This window comes from Platalea leucorodia (assembly GCF_965183815.1).
Source record: "Platalea leucorodia genome assembly, chromosome: 4".
Classification (NCBI taxonomy): domain Eukaryota; kingdom Metazoa; phylum Chordata; class Aves; order Pelecaniformes; family Threskiornithidae; genus Platalea; species Platalea leucorodia.
This window is the reverse complement of record NC_138826.1, coordinates 4121703-4144864: the sequence shown is the minus strand read 5'-3', so window position 1 is coordinate 4144864 and position 23162 is coordinate 4121703. Positions and strand designations below refer to the sequence as shown.

The window sequence follows — 23162 nt, the reverse complement described above, 5'->3', positions numbered from 1 at the left end:
TTTGGTACATCTTGCCTCAAGGCTTTTTATTTCTGTATAAAACCAAACTGAAGCAGGAGGGAATGCTGCTTGTTTTAGGCTATCACAAGTGTGCGCTGTATTTCTCTTGACTTACTGTATAGTTTTATTTCCTTTCTCACTATAAAAAGTAAGCTACAGTTACCCTACAGGTATATGCTGTTTGTGCCCTGGTGTCCTGTTTGACCTCTTGAGTTTCACTCTGAATCTCTTATTTGCTGGGTTATCAGTTTTGGTGGGGGGGTTTTGTTTGTTTTTGAGAAGTTGAAACTGATTTCTTCATGCTGTAAACTTTTAGTATTGTGAATGTTGCTGCTGCTACAGGGTAGCTTTTAAATGCTTGTATCTGATGTCTCCTCATTCATCAATGTATTTTGAAACTCTGGCAGTGTATAATATTCAAGTCCATAGATGAATAAACTGAGGAAGCAGGAAGGAATGAAATGCAGACCCCTGAATGCTTAGCCCTCCTAGAACACAGCTTTCATTACTTTCTCCTGTTTCTTCATGCAACAGCAGTCCAGAGAAGAGAAAGAACAAATACCTCCTTACTGTCAACTAAGATGCCAGCTGCTGTTCTGTTGTTTGTTTTCTTTTTTTTTTTTTTTTATTTCTTGTGGCAGATTTTACCTTTCTTGCCTGAATTAGAACAAAAGTGGAGAAGGTAGAAGCTTCTCTGGAAGGCAGCATAGCTGCAGTTTGAGAGACTATGTAAAACTCAAAAGATGCGAATAAACAAGGAGTCTGTCAGGATTGCACTCAAAAGAAGTAACTAGGATGATCAAGAGCTGCCATTATTTATTTGTTTTTCTTTTAAGAAAAAACTCAAACAAAACCATCTTGGGCTGTGGTGGCCTGTATTCCCAATTTTTACCTTTATGTTCTCACTTGCAAAACAAGAGATGAAGACCTTGTAAGCTGGGGGTTAAAACCAAGTGTTCGCAAGCTTGATCGCAGGGGCTGCATGCACACATACAGAGAGTTGATAAGATACTGTCTCTAGCCGTTTGCTTCTTAAATATTGATAAAATTCAGTGCTCAAAAATATGGTCATACAGTGTGTGTGTGTGTAGGCTGTATTTACAGCTTATCAAATACCTGCTTGCATGTACTGTTTATTCCTTAGTCTAAGACAAATTATATTGATGTTGCCTCTCAAAAGAGAAATTTAACTTGAAAAACAAATCACTAATTTTTTTTCTCTTATTTAAAAAGATTATCGCCTCAGCAAACTACATGTTATCAGAGCTTTTTCAGTTGGATGAACCTAAAAAAGAAGACGGTACAAACTTCCCTATAAACGGAAATTCTGATGAAAGTTATAGCGAGGAAGAAGAAGAAATGCCGGACAGTGATGAAAATGGTTCTTACAGTAACAGTTCGGATCCACCAGATGACAATAAAGCAGTGGCTATAATCAAATCTGTTGGAGAGTTATCAGTACCAGAAAAATACAAGTCCGTTCATCGAATACGTGTAAGTGAAGTTGTGGATTTTTTGAAGGGTTTTCTTGAAAGATTCGGTTCATGTAGCAAGGTTTCTTATTGGAATTCAGTTATCTGTTAGTTGGTCTTCAGGTTAACTGAAGCATGAGGCAGTGGGGAAAGAAACTTTTTGTGAGCTGCTCATAAAACTTGAGGTCTTTGAATTTTATGGTATAGCAGATTCAATGTAGACTTTCCCCTGCCATCTTGCACGTGTCCTTTATGGCATGATTCTGCATAGCTGGCTACAGAAAAATTATTCCTGTCACGCAGCAGAGAAAATCCTGCCAACTGTGGCCATGTATAAGAGCTGTAGATGACCACAAGTTTGGGTGGATACCTAAGTTATCTTAGGTATCCACCTTAGGTGGATATCCACCTTATCTTAGGTTACCTTATTTTTTTTTTTCTGGAGTAATATTAATGTTTGGGGGTTTTTTTCTGGGAGCATCAGCTAGTTCATATCCACAGTGTTAGTCTTTGATTTCCCTCTTTGATTTGTCTTTCCAAGGTAACTGGTCAGAATACAGCAACTTGATTTCCTTGAAATTTTGATTATAGCTAATTTTAAAAAAGAGATGAAGCTTTACTCTGTACATGTGTATATGTTGTGTCTAAGGGGACAGCTGGGTGCATGACTATAGTATTCCTGAAACTTCATTGGCATACATGTGCTTCATCAGTGAATTGGCAGAAGTGCAACACTGCTACCTTCATCGTACTTTCTGTGTGTTATTATTGAAACAAAACAGAGGAAAACGAGAAACTGGGAAGATGAATGAAGAAACTGTTCATAGCATTTTACTTTTCTTTTGATGTTTTACTTGTCTAACCTATATTGGGATATGATTATGAAATGACTCTCATTGGTTAAAAGCTAAACCTTTTTTTTTTTTCTAATGTCTGTGCTGAGTAGCAAAGAACAAGATTTCCTAAAAAAATTTCTAACTCTTATTGCTGTCATAATTTCTAACACTTCAAGGTCCATCAGCTGAAAATACAACAACTCGTACAGGTGCAGAAGCACTCAATTTCCCCTTTCTTCTCTCCCTTCTACTCTACCCCAGAAGAAAACAAAAAACCAAACCCCCAGAAAAACCCCCAAGGCACTGAGTTGTTCCAACGGTTACAAAAGGGCAACTTCAATGTATAAGCTGAAGAAATAATTTCTGTATAGTATTGAATCTGCTTATCTTCCCGGGTCTGCATCGCAGACCATCTATGGATGCTTTTGTAATTACTCTTACGGAATAGAGTCGTCTCATCTTTTCTCCTCTTTGCATAGTCTTGGGCATTACCAGGAGAGGCCAAGTGTAGATGACCAGGTATATGAATTGCTCACTGAGATAAAGGAAAGAAATACTGCGACACTTCATAGTGTAGAGTTCAGATGTTCCTTAAGCAGGTTTTCTTAATGCTATCTCTCGTTTGCATCTTCTAACCAGTAATTTTGATATTTCATATGTTGAACCTTTATTTTCTTCTTATTCCTTCCCTGCTGCCCCCCTCAATGAAGCCGAGCTGCGCGTTTCCTGTCTGCCATGGCACGGAGGAGCGCTGCAGGCTAGTGCTCAACTACGTCCTGGAGGTGAGTTTACCATCAACCTTCTAATGATGTTTCACCTAGTACCAACTTCTTGATGTATTCCATATTTGCTAAATATTGCTTTCAAGGTGAATTAAAGATTTTTTTTCTTCTTGCAGGGCTTGAAGTCTGTTGACAGCAGTGTTAAAAAAGAGGGTGACCTTCCTGCAGCTGACCCCAGCACACCAATCCCATTGAAATATGAAGATGAATCCACCAGTGGTGGTCCCGAGTGTCTGGAAAAACAGATGGCGTTATTTCTAGATAAAAGTAAGTTGTATTGTTGTGCAAATAAGACCTTTCCAGTGCCAACACAAACTTCTGCTACTTTATTTTGATTGTCAAAACAGCGTGTGTATAGTCACTAATTACACTATGGCATAAGCAAAAGTAGTATACCGAAAACTGGAGAACAGTCTGTTCCTTTTTAAATATGAAAAGAATAGCTCAGTTGGGATATTTTACATATCAAAGCATCTTTTATTAGTAAACACATAATTTTACTGGACCCTATTTAGATGCGGCTTGCAGATGACTTCCATAAGGGCTTAGTATTTTGGGGTTTGGTACAAAGAGCACTGTAAGTTGTGTGGGTTGTTTTTAAAACAGTCTTCATTCTTTTTTTGTGACTTGGAAGTTTTGTGGAAGAACTTCTGACTTGTGGCAGGTTTTTCTCCTACATTATGCTTCCTGCTGAATTGCATATAAAACATTAACTAGGATTTTGTTTTTCTCTTGTACCTCTAAAATTGTGGAAGGAAGCAGCAAATAAAAGATGCTTTGTTTGCTTAAATACTCAAACTCTAGAAGTTTCAGACTATAGTCTGTCTATTTTATTTTTCTCTGGAGTGCTATAAAAGGGTATAGGAAAGAGTCATCTTCTGAAAGTAGTAGAGTTCCCTGCAGGGTGAGAAGCCCTATAAGCCTAACCCAGCAAGAAATTTAAGTCTTGCATATTTTTACAATTCTTTATTCTTTCTTTTGTCCTCCCCTTTGAAAATCTCTAAATAATAAGCAAGTTCAGTTTTGAGTTACTCATTTAAGTGTTCTCATGCTTCTCTTCCAGTTTTATGATTGTCTCTTGAATGTCGCTGACCTGGAGATGTATGCATACTTTCTTAGTTTTTATCAGATATGTGACCACGGAATTTAACACCTCCATCAGAGAGTTAACTGTGTTGAGCTTGCATCAATTCTGCACAGTACTGTTAATGTGGACTGTGAGACTAGTTGTTACCAAGACCTACTGAGGAATTTTACCTAGGACAGCTCAGCAAGAACAGCGTGCTTATTTCCTGCAGCCAGGCTCTTGTCTTCTGCCTTCACAACTTGGAACTGATGACACATTGCAGCTGCTTGCTAGCTGGCAAAGAGAATGCCCACATGTTAACTTCTTCTGTTTAGAAACAGGTGTTCCCTGGGGAATGTGGGAGATAAATACTGCACAGATCAGAAAAAAATACTTTAGTTGATGGCTGGAGCTGTGCTGGAGTTCTTCCCTGAAGTAGCAATGCTGCTACTTGTTTGGGTCATAAGGATTGAATTCAACCTAGAGAAAAATAGTTCAAACATAAGGGAGAAGCTTTTGCTTCTCCAGTATGTGCATTTGTTCGTTTTCTGTGATGCAAATTATGTAGTTTCTCTGCTACATGTGTATGTTTACATGCATATAGAAAGGATAAGTGCTCCTAATTCTTGAAGAGAACTACTTTTGAATATATATAGACATACTATATATACAGTATGTGTGCATTCTGTGTCTTTAACTGCATGAGTTGTTCCTGTATTAGATTTGTCTTTGTCCTAACATAAACATGTAGTTCTTCTAGAACTTACTAAAGATAGTGGGCTTGCAAGTCAGGCCTTGTAGGTCCACCTGGAAGCAAGAGACTAATTTCTGTGTGCAAATATTGTCAGGACAAAATTCTGTCCTTTATGCCTAAAGTCAGTGGCCTGTTCTTTCTGGTTCCATAACCGCTGCATCGAAGAAGGAACCTTCATAATCTTATGCTGAGGATGTCTTGAAACTAGTGTGAGAAAGACATCGGTTTTCCTTGCGGGAAGGACCAGCTTATCCAGTTCCTTCTGTGCCGGAGGCTAAACTCACAAATGGAGGCTTTCTGGCTTTGAGACTGTTCATACATTAACAGAGCATATATCCTAAGGATTTGGTGGAGAACGTGACAAATTATGCCTGTGGCTTTCCCATTCTTTTCTACTGCTACCTAACAGAATAGTCTTGGCCACTGCACTCCTCTCTTTCAAAAGCTGTTTGAAATATGAGAGGCTAGCTGCATTGTCACTGTATTCGAGCGTCCTGCTATCAGGTGGAGTATGTGGAAAAGTTCCAAGTATTGGGTCTGTTTTGCAGATGAAAAATGTAGGGGCAGGCAAGTTGGCATAACTCTACTCATGCAGAGCTGTAATAAGGCAATTTACATTCTGGCGGTATGCTGATGAAGTTACGTCCAACCTCTGGCATATGTTATGGAGATGACATTTAAATGATGAGGTTCCGTTTGTGTTACAGTGGGCTCATTTCAGAAGGGTAAGCATTCCAGTCAGTCAGGAATGATTCCTGGATCGTGGCAATATAAAATGAAACTCCAGCTCATTCTGAAATCATCCAAGGCTTATTACGTCCTATCTGATGCTGCTATGATTCTACAGAAATATGGGAGAGCGTTACGATACATCAAGCTGGCTTTACAGTGCCACGGTAAGTTGCTAGAACGTATTTGTCATCTGCACTGTTGCCTGTGTATACCTTTCACGATATCAAATACTTCTGTTGTGCATGATTTATCCTAGTGGCGTGCAGTGACAAGTCTGACAACCGTGTGTTTAGTTAAACTGTCTAGCTCATTATTCAGGAGGGAAGTCTGTAGTAAGAATAACTCTTGTGTCTGGTAGAAAGGTGCTCCCATTTTGACAGATTGGGAAACCTGGAGTGCAGATTTGGAGCTTCAGAGCACTTGAAGTTAGGAGGGTCTGTCCTGGTGCCAAAACCAAGACGGTATTCTGTGGTCTAAGTGCTATCGCTGCATGCAGGTGTTTTTTCACTGGAAATGCCTGGTGGTTCCCATTTCATTTAAAAATATTCCTGACCCTCAGAAATACCAAATTTGTTCATCAGCTGAATTGGATACTCCTCTGAAATGAAATACATCTTCAAGTATTATTGAGGAAAACGAAAGAAGTAAAATCAGGCTGTTTAGAATATTACTACAATAATGAGAATAACTAATCAGGAAATGCCATTAGCTTGATACTGCTCTTTTGCTTCCCTATTTGTAGGGCTTGGGGCACGGGGAGGCTTATAGAGCAAGAACACTTGATCTTAACACAAAGCATCAATATGGTTATCAGAGACTCAAAGCATTCTTCAGCTTTCAGTCTTTGAAAGACTTGATTCTCAAGTTTAAACTGTACCTTTTGGAAGTTAATTTTTCAGGCTGTATCTCACTTGAGTTAATCTGTAGAAAGTCAGTTTTCCTTTAGTCACATCTAAGATTAGCATTTGTAATTACCAGATTCACTGCTCATCTTGAAGCACGTAGTTGCTCTTTTGAAACTGTCAGCTGCATAGAGCAACTATGACTTTAAAATAGGTTAGTTCTTACAAGAACATCTGTTGTCTCCATACAGAGAATGAGTGTGACAGGTAACAGAAAAAACAATTATATTGTCAGCCTGTGTCAAACCTTTTGACGTTTAATTCTTTTCTTTCCCCCTCCCTCATCCATGGGATTTTTTTTTTTTCTAATAGATACCTACTGTTGTCTCTGCGCCAGCATGCTTCCTGAAGTATTAGTATTTCTTTGTCAGTGTTTAACCCTTTGTGGAGATATCCAATTAATGCTTGCTCAAAATGCAAACAACAGAGCAGCATATCTTGAAGAATATAATTACCAAACAAAAGAAGATCAGGAAATACTACACAGTCTTCACAGAGAATCTAGGTGCCAAGGTATGATACTGATATAACTGCCATAATTCAGTTATATGACAGATGTAAGTAATTTCATTGTTTCCCAAAACATGCCTCCCCAGACCATGCACTAGTGTCGTTTCTGGAGGAGGGTTTATTATGCTTCAGTTCTGTTTACTTCAGAGAAAGCTTATCGTGCCTGTCATATGTAAGGAGGTTGATCAAGATATTTTATGACATGCCTGAAGCTGTAAAATAACGGAAGACAGTAATTGTTTAAGTAATGTGTAAATTGTGCTTATCTGTAGAAGTTGCGGGATCATTCTGACATGGGTCTTATACTTAGTCTAGAGCAGAATGCCCAGAATGATGACTATCACAGATTTAAGTGTGTTTGGAAATACTGTTTGAGATGCAGGCTTTGCATTTTGTTTTCTAGTGTTTGCCTGGGCTACTGACTTGTCTACAGACTTGGAATGCCAACTTTCCGTCAGCTGTAAATGTTACGAAGCAGCTTATGAAATTTTACTTTTCAGTAACTTAAAAAACCAAAATCCAGAGCAGCGTATACAGGTACTAAAGAGGATGGGTAACATCAGGAACGAGATTGGAGTGTTTTACATGAACCAGGCTGCTGCAGTGCAGACTGAGCGAGTGGGCAAGTATTTTTTTTTTTCACTTCTTACTATTACAGAGCTACAGCAATAATCGTGTTCACTAACAGCGCAAGAAATCTTGAGTATTTCTGATTATAAAGAAGACATTCAAAGAACTTCATAGTAAATACTTTTCTGTAGTAAATACTTTTCTGTAGTTGATGTTACGTAATTTTCATGTCCATTGTAAATATTGTCTACAAAAGATTACTGTGGCTTTTACACTGTACTTAATTGAGCCTAAAGTGAATAATGGAATCTATAGCTTTGGAGAAATTATTTTGAAAGAGTGTAGAATGCCCTCAAAAACATGATGGAAACTTTAAACCAACACTTACAAAAGGGAGGGCATGTTGCATTCTTGATGTGTTTGGTTTAGCCCAGTGTGAACGAGTGTAAGCTTAATTTAAACATATGAATAGTTTCAGTGAAGTCAGCCTATAAATTTTTTGGTAAGTAAATCATTGGAAGCTTTGCTTCTGGTTTATTTTTGGTGGGGTTTTTCTGAGGAAGTGGAGGTTGGCTAAGCTTCCTTGTAGGGTAAGGTGTTCAGTGGGTTTTTGTTTTTGAAAGCAAAACCAATAATGTCTTGTCTACAAATATAAACTAGAACAAATTAGATGGTGGTGGTTCAGCGTAAACAGCTCCAGTCTCCCAAATACCGGCTGTTTTCTGTGACTTTTGTCCAATTAATATTTGAAGGATTTGGGGTTGGACTTTTAATTTTGTAATTTTTCATAATCTCCATGTTTTTACAGAACTGCTATTTAGCTGAAGTCAAAGCTCAAATACTGAATGTCACGTGTCTGTAAAAGTCAGTTTTTACTTGTTTCATACTGTAAGCTTATGGAAGTAACTGCAATACCCTGAATATTACCCTGAAAAAAAAAAAATCCGGGTTCTATCCTGTTAATTTCCCCTGTGTTTTGTGTGTCACGTTATCACAATTCTTTTGGAAGTATAGTGTGTGTAATATCTGAAATGGACTATTAAGATTTTCATGTGTTTGAGGTTTTCTTAAGAGTATTTTCCATGAATTGGCTCTTCAGAATCATTTATCACCCTTAAACTAAAAGGTTGTTTACGAGAAAGAACACAATGGCAATGTTTGTTCAGTTATCTTTCAAGAATTTGAATGAGATGGTAAGCCTCGTGTCTTAACCCTAGTGAGTAAAAATGTATCGACGACAGAGCAGCAACTCTGGAAGAAAAGCTTCTCGTGCTTTGAAGAAGGAATTCAGAATTTTGAGTCAATTGATGATGCAACCAATGCTGCTCTTCTGCTGTGCAACACGGGAAGACTGATGCGAATTTGTGCTCAGGCGCACTGTGCGACTGAAGGTGACTTCAAAAGAGAGTTTTCCCCAGAAGAGGCCCTTTATTATAATAAGGTAACATCATTCTATTTTTAGAATGGCCCATACCCTAACATGCCTTTTACTGCAGAATATTTGTAAATATCTTTGTAAATATCCGTAACTCTTGATGTAATAACTTGAGATACCTCTCCTGCTTCCGTGTTATCCAGATCCTCGCTGTATAGGCTTCAGTATTGTTGTTGAGGTTTGATTCCATTGCCCTGATCTATGAAGCGCTGTGGCATTCAGATCTTGATGTTTAACAGACTGCAGTACCAGACACAAGGGAGGCAGAAATGCATGGTCAGGATTAAAGTTATGACCAAACTGGGTGTAAGGAAAACACGGAAGAAGGCTCAGATTATTTTGGAATGCTTCCTTGGGAATGAGTAAAGCAGTAACCATGTACGTGTATTATTTTATAATCTGTAGGCTATTGACTACTATCTGAAGGCATTAAGATCACTAGGGAAGAGGGATGTGCATCCAGCCGTTTGGGATTCTGTGAACTGGGAGCTGTCTACTACATATTTCACGATGGCAACTCTACAGCAGGATTATGCTCCGCTGTCACGGAAGGCTCAGGAACAGGTAATGAAGAGCATTTGTGACAACATCTGATAAAATAAGCTATTGTCTTCCTGAAAAACTAAATGCTGAGCAAAATTGATACTGGAATAACTTGTAAACCTTTATTAGGTTGAAGAACTCTTGTCAAGTTGTTCTTGCAAACCAAAAAATGTTTAGTCACTTGCATTTTTAAGGTTTGGCTTCATGAAAAGATAGTGCCACAAACAGAGATTTAACCCTTACACTTGCACATAGTGGTGGTCTAGTTTCCAAGTAATCACAACTACATCTTTTTGTTTTATCTTGTAGATAGAGAAGGAAGTTAGTGAAGCCATGATGAAGTCCTTGAAGTATTGCGATGTTGATACAGTGTCTGCACGACAGCCTCTCTGCCAGTATCGGGCTGCAACCATCCACCACAGGCTTGCTTCAATGTACCACAGTTGCCTGAGAAACCAGGTATTTGTACAAACTGTTTTGGTTTTCTATATAGGATCCATACATAACGTGTCCAGTGTGTGTGGAGATTGATACTTACCCTTCTACCGGTAGCTGAGATATATTTATTTAAATGATTTAACCAAAGAAATGTGAGGTGGTTTATTTTCAAATCCTTGTGAAATACAATGTTACTTTTAAGAGCCGTCTGTCCTTTATAGAGCGCATTGAGCTTTATGGTTCTGTCTATTCTTGGTAGTTCCATGCTCTCATAACAGAAGCCATTGATGATAAATATTTACATTGGTTTGCTTTGGCTTCCAAGCCACTCTTCTGATACTTAAGCAGGCAGCCTTCTGCTAGAACATTAGCGTATGATTTATTAAAGCCTTAGTGTAGACTTGCATGTTGCTTTCTGATTTTTTTTTTCCAAATTATTATTCTTTATGATTAACTTAGTTCTACTTGATGTGAATTTGTTAGCAGTAGCTATGAAATGACAGTGGCGTCGAAGATGACGGGCTGGTGATGTATTCTAGAGATGTGTAGATGTTTAGATGAACCGTTATGAAATGAACTGGGGAATGATTGTTGGTAGCTCGTGTAGTCCATAAGCAGGCTTTTTTTCTACTGGTTACCTCATGAACATACAAATTGTCGGATTTACTACGTTCCCTACTTTGAGTGCAGGTTGGTGATGAACACTTGAGGAAACAACACCGTGTACTCGCTGATCTTCATTATAGTAAAGCAGTACGCCTCTTCCAACTCCTGAAGGACGCGCCCTGTGAGTTCCTTCGTGTGCAGCTGGAAAGAGTGGCATTTGCAGAATTCCAGATGGCGAGTAAGTCTAGCTCTGTCTTACCACAACAGCTTTCCAAACTACCTATTTAATTTCATTTTTAGGTAACTTTGTATATGAGAGCAGGAGTAATCTGCTTTGCAGAATAGAATTTTCTTCAAGAGAGAAGAGAGATTTTTATCTTACTGGGACTGTACGTGGTTTTCTTGTGAGAACTCCTGAAATTTGTGGATGGAAGAAAAAGTGCCATCTGTAACATAAGCCATTTGTGTCCTTGACTTTACTGTTTGGTGTTTTTTTTTTTTTTTTAGGTCAGAACAGCAGTGCTGGGAAATTAAAGACTTTGTTTGGGGCCCTAGATATAATGGCAAAAACCAAGGGTGCATTCCAGCTCATCAGGAAAGAGCTTGTGGCAGAAAGTGAACAGGTAAATGAAAGTCAAATGGTCTGATTGTCTGCTCCATGGTATCTGTTGCATTCACATAAAACTGGTCATTAGCAATGAAGATACTGCGTGGTTACTTCTCAGTAGAGCTGGTTGCTTAAATAGCGTGGACAGGGTTTGAGCCTGTTGCAGTTCACTTCTAGCCTTTAAGTGGAAGTGGATTAAAAAAAAAAAAATTACTCTAGAACAAACCTTTCATCCGGGGATGGCTGAAAACATGTTTGTATATGGCTGTGTCCTGACTGACTGAGTGAATGGGGTTCTGTGCAACTCTGTATTATCCCTTAAAAGTCGTCTTAAAGAAGTTAAGAATGTATGTACAATATAAATGGGAATTCTCTCTATATAGTATATTTAATATTGAAATACTAAAACGTGGAAGGTTATCTGTAGCTAGTGTTAAGAGGTTCTTGAGGCCTAAATAATTACTTGCAATGTATGCTGACATGTTCATCCCTTGCTGACAATTTGAGCAACAGGTTGGGGAGTCAAGTCCATATTTTCCTGATAATGTTTTTATAACTAAAAATTACTGTCTATATGTACAGCATGGGCGGTCGGCATAACTTGGGTACAGTGTGGACATGAGCTAATTACTGAAGCCTCGTAAACAGGGTGTCATAGCAGTTGTGATGTTGGTACTGCCCCTGAGAAGAGTGAGCTCACCCGCAGGTGTGGTTGTCTGACTCAGCTGGAGCGCGTTGGAATGGTGCAGTTCAGTGACGTGGGTTTTGGTTTTTCTCTCCTTGTAGAAAAGCAAGGATAAAAGTAGTGCTGAGAATATGTCACCTAATGATTCCTCTGCTGGCCTTAACAAAGAAGAAGTATTGAAACTGCTTAGTATTTTTGAGTCCAGAATGTCATTCCTTCTCCTCCAATCCATTAAGTTGTTAACTTCAACCAAAAAAAAAATTGGGTAAGTTGAACCTTGATATGCATGTGTAGATGTGATTCCCATCCGTAAATCCATACAGACTACGTACTCTAAGCATGCAAGAAAGCGGGATATGTATTCTTTCACGGAGGTGACTCTTCTGTGTGGAGAAGGAGCCGAGATACACCTTGATCGTCTACATTTTGCATGTTTTCTGTGGTTTTGTGTGTAATTGAGGGAATGACCAAGAAACATCTTTACTGAGTGTCTAGGCAGCTTTTTTCTCTCCTCTTTCCTGACAGCAGCCCAGGACTGAGCGAGGACAAAAAAGTCAGACTTGAATGGCTGTATTCGAATAGGGAAATAACAGTTTGTAATCGTCAGAAAGGCACAGTACAGTTAGGAATGCTTTATTGTGCTCTGTGATATCTGACTTACCCTTTAGGGGATATAAATCCTATGTCCTTCATAAGAATCAGCTCACACACAGAGCAGTTTAACTTGTACCACCGTTATTTTGCTGGCATACTTCTCGTTGTCTTTTTTTTAATGGAACTGTTTGTTCAGGAAATGAGCTCCGTGTATGTGGTGTCCTTGATCTTAACTGACTCTGGTCTTCGTCTGTGACAGAGCACTTGAAGTTAGTGGGGGAGAAACTACTGTGTACTGCTGATCTTTTGATATATCCTAATGATAAAATATATCAGAGACAGCATAGTTTAGCAAGAAAAATATTTGAGAATAAATGTAGGCGCCTCCGGAATGCTGTAAATAGAGAGGGATGTATACGGGGAAGATAACTCACTGGCGTTAAAGAATTTTCTAACACCTAATGGAGTGCAGTGAAGAAATCATCTTCTGTCTTGCTGCTGGGATTCAGAACAAATGTGGCCTCTCCTTGTGTTGACCTTGAAGTGTTGTTGGGATGAGGTGTGGAATGGAATTCCTTACGCCGCTGTTGCTTCTGCTGGTTACATTTCGGTGTGTGTGGCTTTGCTTTTGGGATCCAGACAATACCTTTTATTCCCTCGGCAGCAAATGTGTTTGATTGCAGACGCTACAGCAGCATAATCTTGCTGTTCCTAATGTTATATAAAGTTAATTTATGAAAATGTGGCATCAGTTCTAGCGTACAGTTCTACAGAATTCTTTTATTGTTGGAAGTTAATAGTTTTTCAGATTGAACCACTGCTGGTGCAAGTGCTATTTTGTGAAAAGTAGACTGTGAAATGACTCCATCCTGCACAGTCAGTTGTCTGCTGGTAGTAGGAGACTGGTAAAGAGAGAACCACGAGACAGAAAGCAAGCCTGTCTGCTTTCTTAGCGGTGGTTTAGGCGCATCGTTGGGCGCTTTCGCTCTTTAAAAAAGAGCTTCCACAAGGTGGCAATCTGAACATGTGAAATGCAGAGGGTTAAAGTATAATTTGTATGTACCCAGGTAGGTGTCCAAGTAACTGAGTAAATTGGTTTGGTTCTGTTACCTTGTAATATGGGTGTTGTAAAACAAAACACTCCTGGTTTTTGTTTTGTGGGTTTTTTCCCCCTTGCTTACTTTCTCATCGCCGTCTCTCTCGAATGGGGTCTTGTCCTGAAGATTCCAGGCAGGGCACGTGTTGCAGTTCCAACACGGTGAAACGGGAGCGTTGCTATGACATGTTAAAGTCTTAAACAGGGGGGGATTGAGGCTCAGCGTGGAACTGCCCTTCGCTTCACCCTCCCGGCGCCTTGTGCGCATCCTGCACGCGTTTCCTCAGCTCTGCGTTGTAGGTTATTAAACCTCCTGGTTTAATAACGGGCTGGAGAGGGGGGAATGGGAGCTCTCAAACGCTCTCTCAGGGTCTCGGATGCACTTTGGCAGAGAACAGGAGAACATGTGGTAAAATGAATGTTTGATGGTGAAACTTGCAGACTAGCAATAAAACTGGATGAAATCAAGGTTTTACCCTCTAAAAGTGAAATGCATAAGCGTAACTGAGCTTGGCTATGTAAATTGGAGGAAAGAAGTAATTGAAAGTAATACTTCGTTCTGGGAATTCTTGTAGCTTATCCTGGAAATAGTTTGCATTTCAGTGGCTTTTTATTGACTACCTGTTCTGTTTAATAAATAAACCTCTCTGATTTCTGCCAAGTGTTATGAATTCAATTTGCTTCACCATATCTCGGTAATTCCCAAAGCATTTGCAATCAAACTGACTGCTGCTTGCACACATACACTCTTAATTTATTTATAATATCAATGGCAGCATTTTTTTTTTTTATTGTTTCTTGTTGGGGTCACTTACTTGTTAGTCTTGGACATTAAGTGTAGCAGAGGAGGGGTGCCAGGGCCAAAGCAAATGCCAGCACGCATGTGATAAGTGATTTACAATATTTGTTAAATTGAGAAAATTGCTGGGAGCTTGGACTGCAGACGGGCGGACGAGGAGCAGCTCTTTTGTGTAGAGGTATTAGCATGGGAAAGTCTCTCTCGCAGGGAAATGGCTTAGGTGTGCGGAGCTGAGAGAGCGGGGGCAGGTCCTGGGCCTCAGACTCGAAGGGGAAAACGATGTCTGTGGTGGTTCAGAGGGGAGAGCTGGGAGCGAACGGCGCGCGCCTCGAGCGTTCAGGTGTCTGGTCGCGTTTGGCACGATGGGGTTAGGCACAGACCGAGACAAAAGTACGGAGTTTTGGCACGGAGACCTGGATTTTGGAGGGTTTACGACGTGACTTGGGATCGTGAGTTAATAAAACGGCCAGACTGGAGCTGAATAAGAATGGGAACGCCTTATCCCTCCCGCAGCAGAAGCAGAGGCTCTGCCCGCAGTGCTGCGAACTGGTAGGAAATGGGAACTCGGGAACTAAGAGACTCGACTCCAAACACCCGCCATGTGGGTTCACAGGGATAGTCATCAACGCTGTTAAATTGTTTTGATAACTTGCAGAATAAAATATTGTGGCAGGTCAGTAGTTTGGATTCTCTGTTTTCTTTTCAGGGGCATTAACGAAGAAGAAGCTGTTCTTAAAACAAACAAGCAAGTTTACTCCCTGCTGTTGCGTGCAACGGCTAACAAAAGCATGACTCTGCTAGAACGAATAGAGGTAATCTTGACTTTACTGGAGCAGCTGGCTCGGAATACCGAAGCCAGTAATGGAGGAATTCAGTGACTGAAACGCTGCGGAACAGCAGAAACCGTGCCTTGCTATGCGTGGGATCGGTGGTATCTTTTCCCATGCGATATTTGTATTTACTGAAGGTGATAATATCGCCTGCGTTGTTACATTGTACATCTGGGAAAGAGCAGGAATTCCTTTTTATCCTGCGGGAACTCCGTAATGCTTCAGTTACTAGCGTTTCTTTGTTTGAAATGCCAGTTTGGGGTTCTGGATATAAATTTAACAGTTTTTTATGTTGGAGAAATTCCTGGTTTTTCTCTCACAGGTAATGGGCTTTGCAGTGATATAGAAGTTTTGCATAAAAATGTAATCTCACAGTTGCTCTGGTTTGATATTTAATGAGATACACTTTGTAAGCAAGGCTTCACCGGAACACTTCAACCGGTAGCAGGAACCGAAGTTGTACAAGGAAATGTCTGCTGACTGCGGGGACAGACGGACACACTACTTCCATGACAGTTACTACCCTGCACAAAAACGTGTGCCTTCCTAGCTGCGATGCAAGACTCTTGCCAATATTTAGCCATCGCTGGGATTTCATTTGCCCCAGGAAGTGAGTGGTTTTAGCTGTGCTTGAGTTGATCGAGAATAGTGTTATCTTTTTCAGACTTGAAACTGTGAATAAATGAGAGTGTATTTTTAAATAAAAATTTATTTATTAAGTATAAACTCATGAATCTGTCTTGGTTTTTTTGGTTATGACTGCTGTGACCCTCACCAGAGAAGCAAACTGCTCAACAGAATTAAAACTATTTGAAAGGCAGTGGGGGCTGGAAAAAATCAAGTGTAGTATTCATCTCTGCACCTGAGGACTGTGTTTTTTGGAAATATGTAGAGAGAAAGTTTTCAGAAATATAGCTTCTGATGTCTTCATCTTTTTCTACAAATAAATGTAGTTCGTTATTGTATAATAACAGTATAAAACACACTGTTTATTTCAGAGTATTAACAGTTTTTACATGTGTGCATGTACGCCTATGTATGTATTTTAATCTCTCTATACTTAATACACAGGTAGTGACTGAACTGTTTAAGCTGCTTGGTTCCAGGAGGCGAGTCTTGCTCTCGGTGAGAGACACAGAATGATGCTTTTTTAGATGGGTGTGTTTTCACCCAGAAACCCCCAGTTTGTAGAAATTTCTATCCTGACGCTTCAAACGTGGTTTTACAAGTGCGTGCTCCGCTCTGCCTTCAGAAGAGCCCCCATCTTTCTGATGCCACACGGAGCACAACCGCACCTGAAAGAACCAAAGCACCTCGTGAGAGGATGAAAGATGGCAGGCGGCGCGTGGATCCGTTCTGCTGCTTCTGATTCGGGATGACTGATCCGAAAAAGGCGCCAGAGTGGGGGCTTAGGTTTCCTGCAATGCCCCTTCCACCCACCCTCCTCGCTTCTGGTGAGGTCAAAGCTGCAGGAGGCTGAAGAGATGGCTAAAAGCACGATGCCTGAGCTTGTTACCATCAGCGGTGAGGGGCAGGAGAAATACGTTCACGACAAAGTCTCTTCTTCAGAGCAGAGGAGCTGAGGGGTGCCGAAGCAAGATGGCTGAGGTCAGCAACAGGATCTCGGGCACAGAGAATAGAGAGATTGATTCCTGGTGAGAGGATCACTTGGCAATGATGGCTACTGCCAGTTTCTGCTGGAAAGCCGTGTAGAAACAGGCCTGAGCTGGTGAGTGAGATGAACAACTAGGTGTAACCTAGGCTACCGCTGCCGTGGCTTTACTTTTGAACGAAGAGATGAACAGTACTGCACGCTCAATGTTACAATGCCGCTACCCAGCTGAACCTGAACGTTCACCGGCTTAACATCAATCGTCTTAAAATAAAAAGTGTGGGGGGGGGGGAGGCGCAAAGTCAATAACTGCTGCATAATCCTTCCCTTCCTTCTTTCCCTGAGGCACATCTACACCATCCTGCAGCTGCATCCAGGGTGATTCGAGTCCTGAAGTATTCCTCCCACCGTTCACCGTCATCTCCCAGCAGTTCGTACACTTCTGAGACCCTGTTTCACCTCAAGAAATTGAACCCCTCTATAAAGCACAGCGGTTGTCTTATCGCGCCTGGTCTGACCGAGGCACCCAAATACACAATTTGAAATTACTTCAGTTTATATAAACGTAATTGGGTTCAGATGAACTTATTTGAGGTACAGAGCATCCGACCTAACTGGACATTCAGGTCATATGCTCAGAATTAAGCTAATAGAAACTTACGGCAAATGAGGATTTCTCCGTCATTCTATGAAGCTCAGCACTACGCTAACAGCACCAATGATTTCCATGAGGATTATAATTGAGTATATTATGATTTAAACCTTCGATGAATTCCTTAGCATTAGCACAGGTAGCATTAGTGCTAAATAGGATTAATTGTTTTATCTGTGAAAGGAGAAAAAGTAAAGCATAAACCACATCCAAGCCAGACAACGCTAACACCGTTATTAACGATGATAAGCCAGTTTATTTCTGTTAACAAATTCTCCTTCATTACAGGAATAGAAACCAAAAACTGCTTTTTTAAGACCCTGTACTGTAAGGATAGTTAGTGGGAATGCTGACCTGCGATTAGCTCCACACAGAATTGTCCTATTCCAGCAAGACTCTACAATCATCATTTCAATATAAATGTTTGAAAAGCAGAACAATAAGCAAGTAAGCTTTACAACGGAGAATACTTCATTGCGAGTATGCTGCTCTTGTACAAAAGAGAAAAGATGTGCGTGTAAAACTGATCACAGAGAGAAATGAACGCCTGACCTGGTGTGCTAGGAGATACCCGAGGTGAAACACTGAACTTACTTACTCCAGTGCGCTACTCTGATGCAATCAGCTTCTCACAGCTAGTTTTCAAGGTGTGCCCACAGAAAATACTGACACTGCACGCGTGAGAAAAGGGGAACAGTGAGATGCTTTAACAGATGCTGGACAATTTCTAGATTTCTTAAATATTTAGAGGCAAGCTTCTCACACCAGGCCCTGCCAAGGTCAGCGCTGCATATTCCTGAAAAATACTTTCTTGTGGGACGTCAGGTCTGCAAAATGGAAAAACTCTACAGCGCCATATTCACCTTCAAGCGCGTGCTGGGCTCTCATTTCGATAAACAGCAGTTCTGTAAGCAAAGGGCCTTCTGGATCCCAGCGGCGAGGTCCTGGGCAGTCGGGCTCTCCGCGGTGCAGCTGACTGGGATTCCTGCGGCTTCCAGGGCTTCGGCAGTTGTGGGACCGATAGCAGCAAACTGAAACATTATTTACGGGTGTAGTAGCGTAGTCAGGTACGGCATCAGCTCTTCCTAGTTACTTAGGTACCGACCCCTCCTTCGCTGATGTTGTTGGTGTAGCAACTTGCATAGCTGAGCCTACTGAACTGTACTGACCACTCGGGTCGAAGATTTTCAGTACTAAAAACTGCCGATTGCTTGAGCTACTTAGAAATTACTTAGGAAAGATTATTTATCTCGCCATGACGAACACTGAAAGCTCTTAGTCCCACAAAACAGGAAAAGTGAGAGCAATTTTAATAGGCCTCAGCCTGTCATTGCTGATTCAAGCAAGGACTATTCACGCCTTCCCATCACTACGAGAAAATAGCGCCTATACCCGGTGGAGACTGGGCGAGATAGTTGGGGGAAAAAATTCTAGAGTAAAACAATTCCTTTTTCTTTTTTTTTAAAAAGGCTCTCAGCTATATAACATTTGGATTTGCTATCTGGGTATAACCTGGTTTTTCAGAGAAATAAACAAAAGAGAAAATGAAGGTTTCAACGGGTGTAACAGCTTTCCTATCTCCCATTCGCCCACCCCAAACTTACTCCCTATTGCATTTCACCACTTTTAAAGAGACGATACCTTGATATGGTTGATAAAATCCCCCGAAAGCTTCTGAATGTGCTGGAGGCAAAATTTGACACCAGATGGACTGAAGAACACGACGCTTGCCGGAATTCCCTGAGTAAAAGCAACCATAGGTTGGCACAGATGACTCGCTATTCCCGCAGTGTATCGGTACTCTGTCACGGACGTCCCGTCGACTGTCTCTACGTGGACGTGAAGTGGTTTTACTGATGACAAGCAGCAGTTAAGCCAACAGACGGGGTTTCCTGCGGTGCAGACAGCCTGCCAAACCCCCGCTCCACCACAGAATGCTGAAATTCAGGTGCGACTTTAACCAAATACTTTGTTGAACAAGTGCTTGCTGATAAATGTACTGAAAGCGTTCTGGAGCCGTACTCATCTTCCTGTTTAGCAAGAAAACTCAGCAATTTATTTCCCTAAATCCACTCCCATCTATCTCAGTCCTGCACATGTTCTCTGTTTCCCAGCTCACGTGGTTTACCCGAAGCTCTGCCCGCCCTGAGATGCTCTGGCAAAGAGGAGGTGATGCCTTTAACTGCAGACCCCTGGGAGAGCTTTCTCTCTCCAAATAAGCCTGCCTTAAGATCGCAGCAGCAATCTTCTGTAGCCAAATAAAACTGCAAAATTCTGTCTGGAGTGAAGGTCCCAAGCTCTTGAGCTGCAGACCCAAAGCACGTGGCTTCTTTATGATGATTTTCTGTCTGACAAGAAACATACGCCGGCTCCAGTCAAACTACATCTGCTGTTATTTTACCGTGCATGACGGGGAAGCTAGCCTGAGCTCAGGGAGGCCGGACTGACGGTTTAACAGAGTGCTGTTCCTCGTCTCACCAAGTGCTAAACGCTTGTTATTTTATGTCAGCTCGCCGTGCACCAAATACATAACCACAATATCGCCAGTTACGAACAACTCAACGTGCATGCGAAACGCATTTCAACAGCTTCGCGCTGAAACGAACATCTAATTGCAGCAAGCGAGGCATTCCATAACAACAGTTCAGCAAGTTACCAAGTACTACCAATGGACTGCTGACTCGCTTTTATAACTGCTATAAACTAAATTCCGTGGGGTTCAGCCCTGCAGTATCCGCCTGGGAGCACCAGGACACTACGATGTATCCGCTGGGCTGCCCAGGCCATAACCTTTCAGGACCCCTTGAAAAAGAACTTTAAAATCAATATGTCAGTTAACAAGACATTAATGCACAGATTTTAAAAAGAGGTGCAACATGCTCAAGGAGGCTAAGTTTCTGTAAGAACGAAAGTCTGCATTCGGAATAAAATCAATCCTACAAATGATGTAGGCTCCTACAAATGGAAAATTCAGAAAGCCAGTCTTGAAAAAATAAAGGCAATTATTACTACCTTCAAGTCTTTTACTATGCACTGATCCTTGACTAATGACATTCACTAGATGGTTTTAAAAAGACAAAACGTTAATAACAATTCTAGCAAATATATCTTAATACACTTGTCAACAGCACGTCGCTTGGAATTCTAACACTTGAGCTGACGACATTCATAAACTGGATAATCAGAGATGGAACACTGAAACTAGGTAGGGCAGGTAACTACTATTGGATTCTGATTTGTAATATCTAGCAAAGATGTCCAGTGATACTTCAATTACACTAATAAAAATTAATAATAGAGCTGTTCAATAAATAGCCTCACTAAATGTAATTTCTGACACAATAAAAAGCAGTCTCGTCCAGCTCAAAGGAATAAACTGAATATGTAATTATTTATGCAGTTACTCCCCAGTGATTCTGAAACATACGTATATTTTGAACGACAGACAAAATGTGAAAGGCTTTGTTTTCTTCTTCAAACAGAGGCACTGTGTCTTTTAGGCTCGTTGACCATTGCCATAACAAATAACTGCGGGACTCGCGCTCTCCGTCTGAAACTTCTGCTAAAGGATTTTCTTGGTAGCCAACAGGGAAACAAAACAAGAAGCCTACGCGGGATATTCTTGTATCACCACAAGTATCATTTACAGACAGCTGAAAAAAAAGGGGTGTATTCTGCTAGGTATTATCATATACCTCAAAAATTCTCAAATGACATCAGCGTCCAATACCTGTTGTGAGAAGTAACTGCTCAACGACTCTTGCAGGTCAGCGTGTTGGGTTGTCTGATAAACAGTAAGGCTTTCCAGAGGTACACCTGGAATCAGAATACGCATTCACAATTAAACAGGGTTTCATTAATTTCTATTATGTCAATAAAACACTCTCAACATACTAACTGCGCTTAGGCGTACTATTTTAGGCTAAAAAGATACAGAAAAAATTCTGTGAAGGATTTGGAGGTATTTCTAGAGTTGCAAGAGACACCAAAGCATCTGCACTCAGAGGGCCTCAAAGCACACTGGAAAAGCGGCAAGTCCTGCAACGCTTCTGTGAATCGGTTACCTTCCCTCTCACAGAAGAGCGAAGGCGGCGGCAAATAACCGTGCTCAGGTCACGCTACAGCTCAGTCCCAGAGCTGCGGGCAGCAACCCAACCTCACGGCTCTTACTCCCATCCTCTAACTTCTAGCCAACATAACAGCAATTCAATTTTTACTACTTCAAATTCAGTTCACGAGCTTTAGAGACACCTTTTCTCATAACTGACTAATTAAAATGAGGCTCCAAAGGAAGTTCAACCTTTTTCTCTAAGTACTGTAGGAAGTACTTCTCTTTTCAGGGCTCCACAAGGAAAAAGAAGAGCTGAGGAATTAGGTTTCTCTCCTGTAAACACAGAAACAAGAACTCTAATTAACTTATGTCTTTATTAGAGTAATCACGATACATTTAATACATTGTAAAGGTATCAAATGTTGAACGCTGCAGTAAATGCCACATGCTTCATCACAGACACAGCCCTAAGATAACTGAAGACATCTGCAGTGCAACTGCATCCACAAGTCAGAGGACAGAGGCTACTTAGCATGTAAATTAAAAAATATTCCATAACTACAATACGAATACATTGGCTAAAAAGATCTCACGAAAGATAAACTGCATTTCTATTCCCCTTGCCATTCTAAAAAGCAACACAAGTGCTGCGCAAGTTATCTCCTCCTCCTCAGAAACACAATCATCTTCCTCACTTTTCTATTTAAAATCGCAGTCCCACGCAATACACGACGGCTCCCTCTATACAAAACACCGTTCAGGCAGACAAAGAAGAAAAGTTCTGCTTTGAAAAACTTTGCTGAAAAGTTTCGATCTGTCTGAAAGTCTTATTTTCTTACTTCCCTGAGGAAAAATGATTCTACTTCCATTGCTAGGGTGGAGGTGGATATCCTCACTTGCTCTTGTCCCTTAAAATGGAAGTGAGCTCCAACCTTAATTATCGTTACGTTGCCAATGTGTGAAAGCCCCTTGGAGATTCTGGAAGGGCCTTTCGGATACATGGCTGATCATAACTTAACTCTGGTAGGACACGATACACCTGGGACGCAGTCTCCATAGGTTTTTGTGTTTCTAATACATTATCGAAGGATATCTGCTTAAAAAAATACCACCAGGTCATCGTGCTCATGTCACCACCTCTTGGGTTGCACCTCCTCCACTGGGGCGGCCGCCCCGGCCCGGCGCGCCCCGCGCAGCCCACGCGCCGGGGACAGGCGAGGGCAAACGCTGACAGTAAGCGTCACGCCGTGAGTGCCGACGCGCTCCTGGCTCGGGACGAAGGGAACGGCACTGTCTATAGGAGATTCGCAGTATTTGTTCAGGGCTTAAACTAATTTTTTGGAAAGTTTTTCACTACTAGATTTTATCTAATACAAGTGAATATTGACACTCTGCAAAAGATAAAGAGCATCTTAATCGAGGAAGAGTTCAATTTTTGGATAGGAATTTAACAGCAGACTTCTTTTGCACAGCGTTCGCCTTTTCTATAAATAACAAATACAGAGAAAATTTCAAGATGAAATTCTACACAGCCACGCACAGTTTGGCATTCATCTTTCAAAATAAATGAGAGTTCCTCAAAACATTATT

At 40.9% G+C, this 23162-nt stretch overlaps 2 protein-coding genes across 12 annotated transcripts in view; one reads left to right on the top strand and one right to left on the bottom strand.

Annotated features, from left to right (window-relative positions):
• EDRF1 (erythroid differentiation regulatory factor 1) overlaps positions 1-16413 on the top strand; it is a 28797-nt gene extending 12384 nt beyond the window's left edge. For 3 of the 5 annotated variants that reach the window (XM_082309624.1, XM_082309623.1, XM_082309626.1), the window contains 13 exons: positions 1234-1494; positions 3019-3090; positions 3207-3357; positions 5618-5806; positions 6857-7057; positions 7458-7676; positions 8842-9065; positions 9465-9623; positions 9912-10061; positions 10731-10884; positions 11154-11269; positions 12040-12203; positions 15134-15940. In XM_082309624.1, coding sequence (XP_082165750.1) covers positions 1234-1494; positions 3019-3090; positions 3207-3357; positions 5618-5806; positions 6857-7057; positions 7458-7676; positions 8842-9065; positions 9465-9623; positions 9912-10061; positions 10731-10884; positions 11154-11269; positions 12040-12203; positions 15134-15305 — 2232 coding nt within the window. In that variant the 3' untranslated portion in view covers positions 15306-15940. Of the gene's footprint in view, positions 1-1233; positions 1495-3018; positions 3091-3206; positions 3358-5617; positions 5807-6856; positions 7058-7457; positions 7677-8841; positions 9066-9464; positions 9624-9911; positions 10062-10730; positions 10885-11153; positions 11270-12039; positions 12204-15133; positions 15941-16328 lie in introns of those variants that run through there. The other 2 variants (XR_014227936.1, XM_082309625.1) reach the window with 2 other exon arrangements.
• The window catches only part of UROS (uroporphyrinogen III synthase), a 21962-nt gene continuing 15134 nt past the window's right edge, over positions 16335-23162 (bottom strand). For 5 of the 7 annotated variants that reach the window (XM_082309634.1, XM_082309633.1, XM_082309632.1 and 2 more), the window contains 3 exons: positions 21822-21905; positions 21252-21337; positions 19323-21174 (listed from right to left, as the gene is read on the bottom strand). In XM_082309634.1, coding sequence (XP_082165760.1) covers positions 20914-21174; positions 21252-21337; positions 21822-21905 — 431 coding nt within the window. In that variant the 3' untranslated portion in view covers positions 19323-20913. Of the gene's footprint in view, positions 16553-16980; positions 18553-19162; positions 19262-19322; positions 21175-21251; positions 21338-21821; positions 21906-23162 lie in introns of those variants that run through there. The other 2 variants (XM_082309636.1, XM_082309635.1) reach the window with 2 other exon arrangements.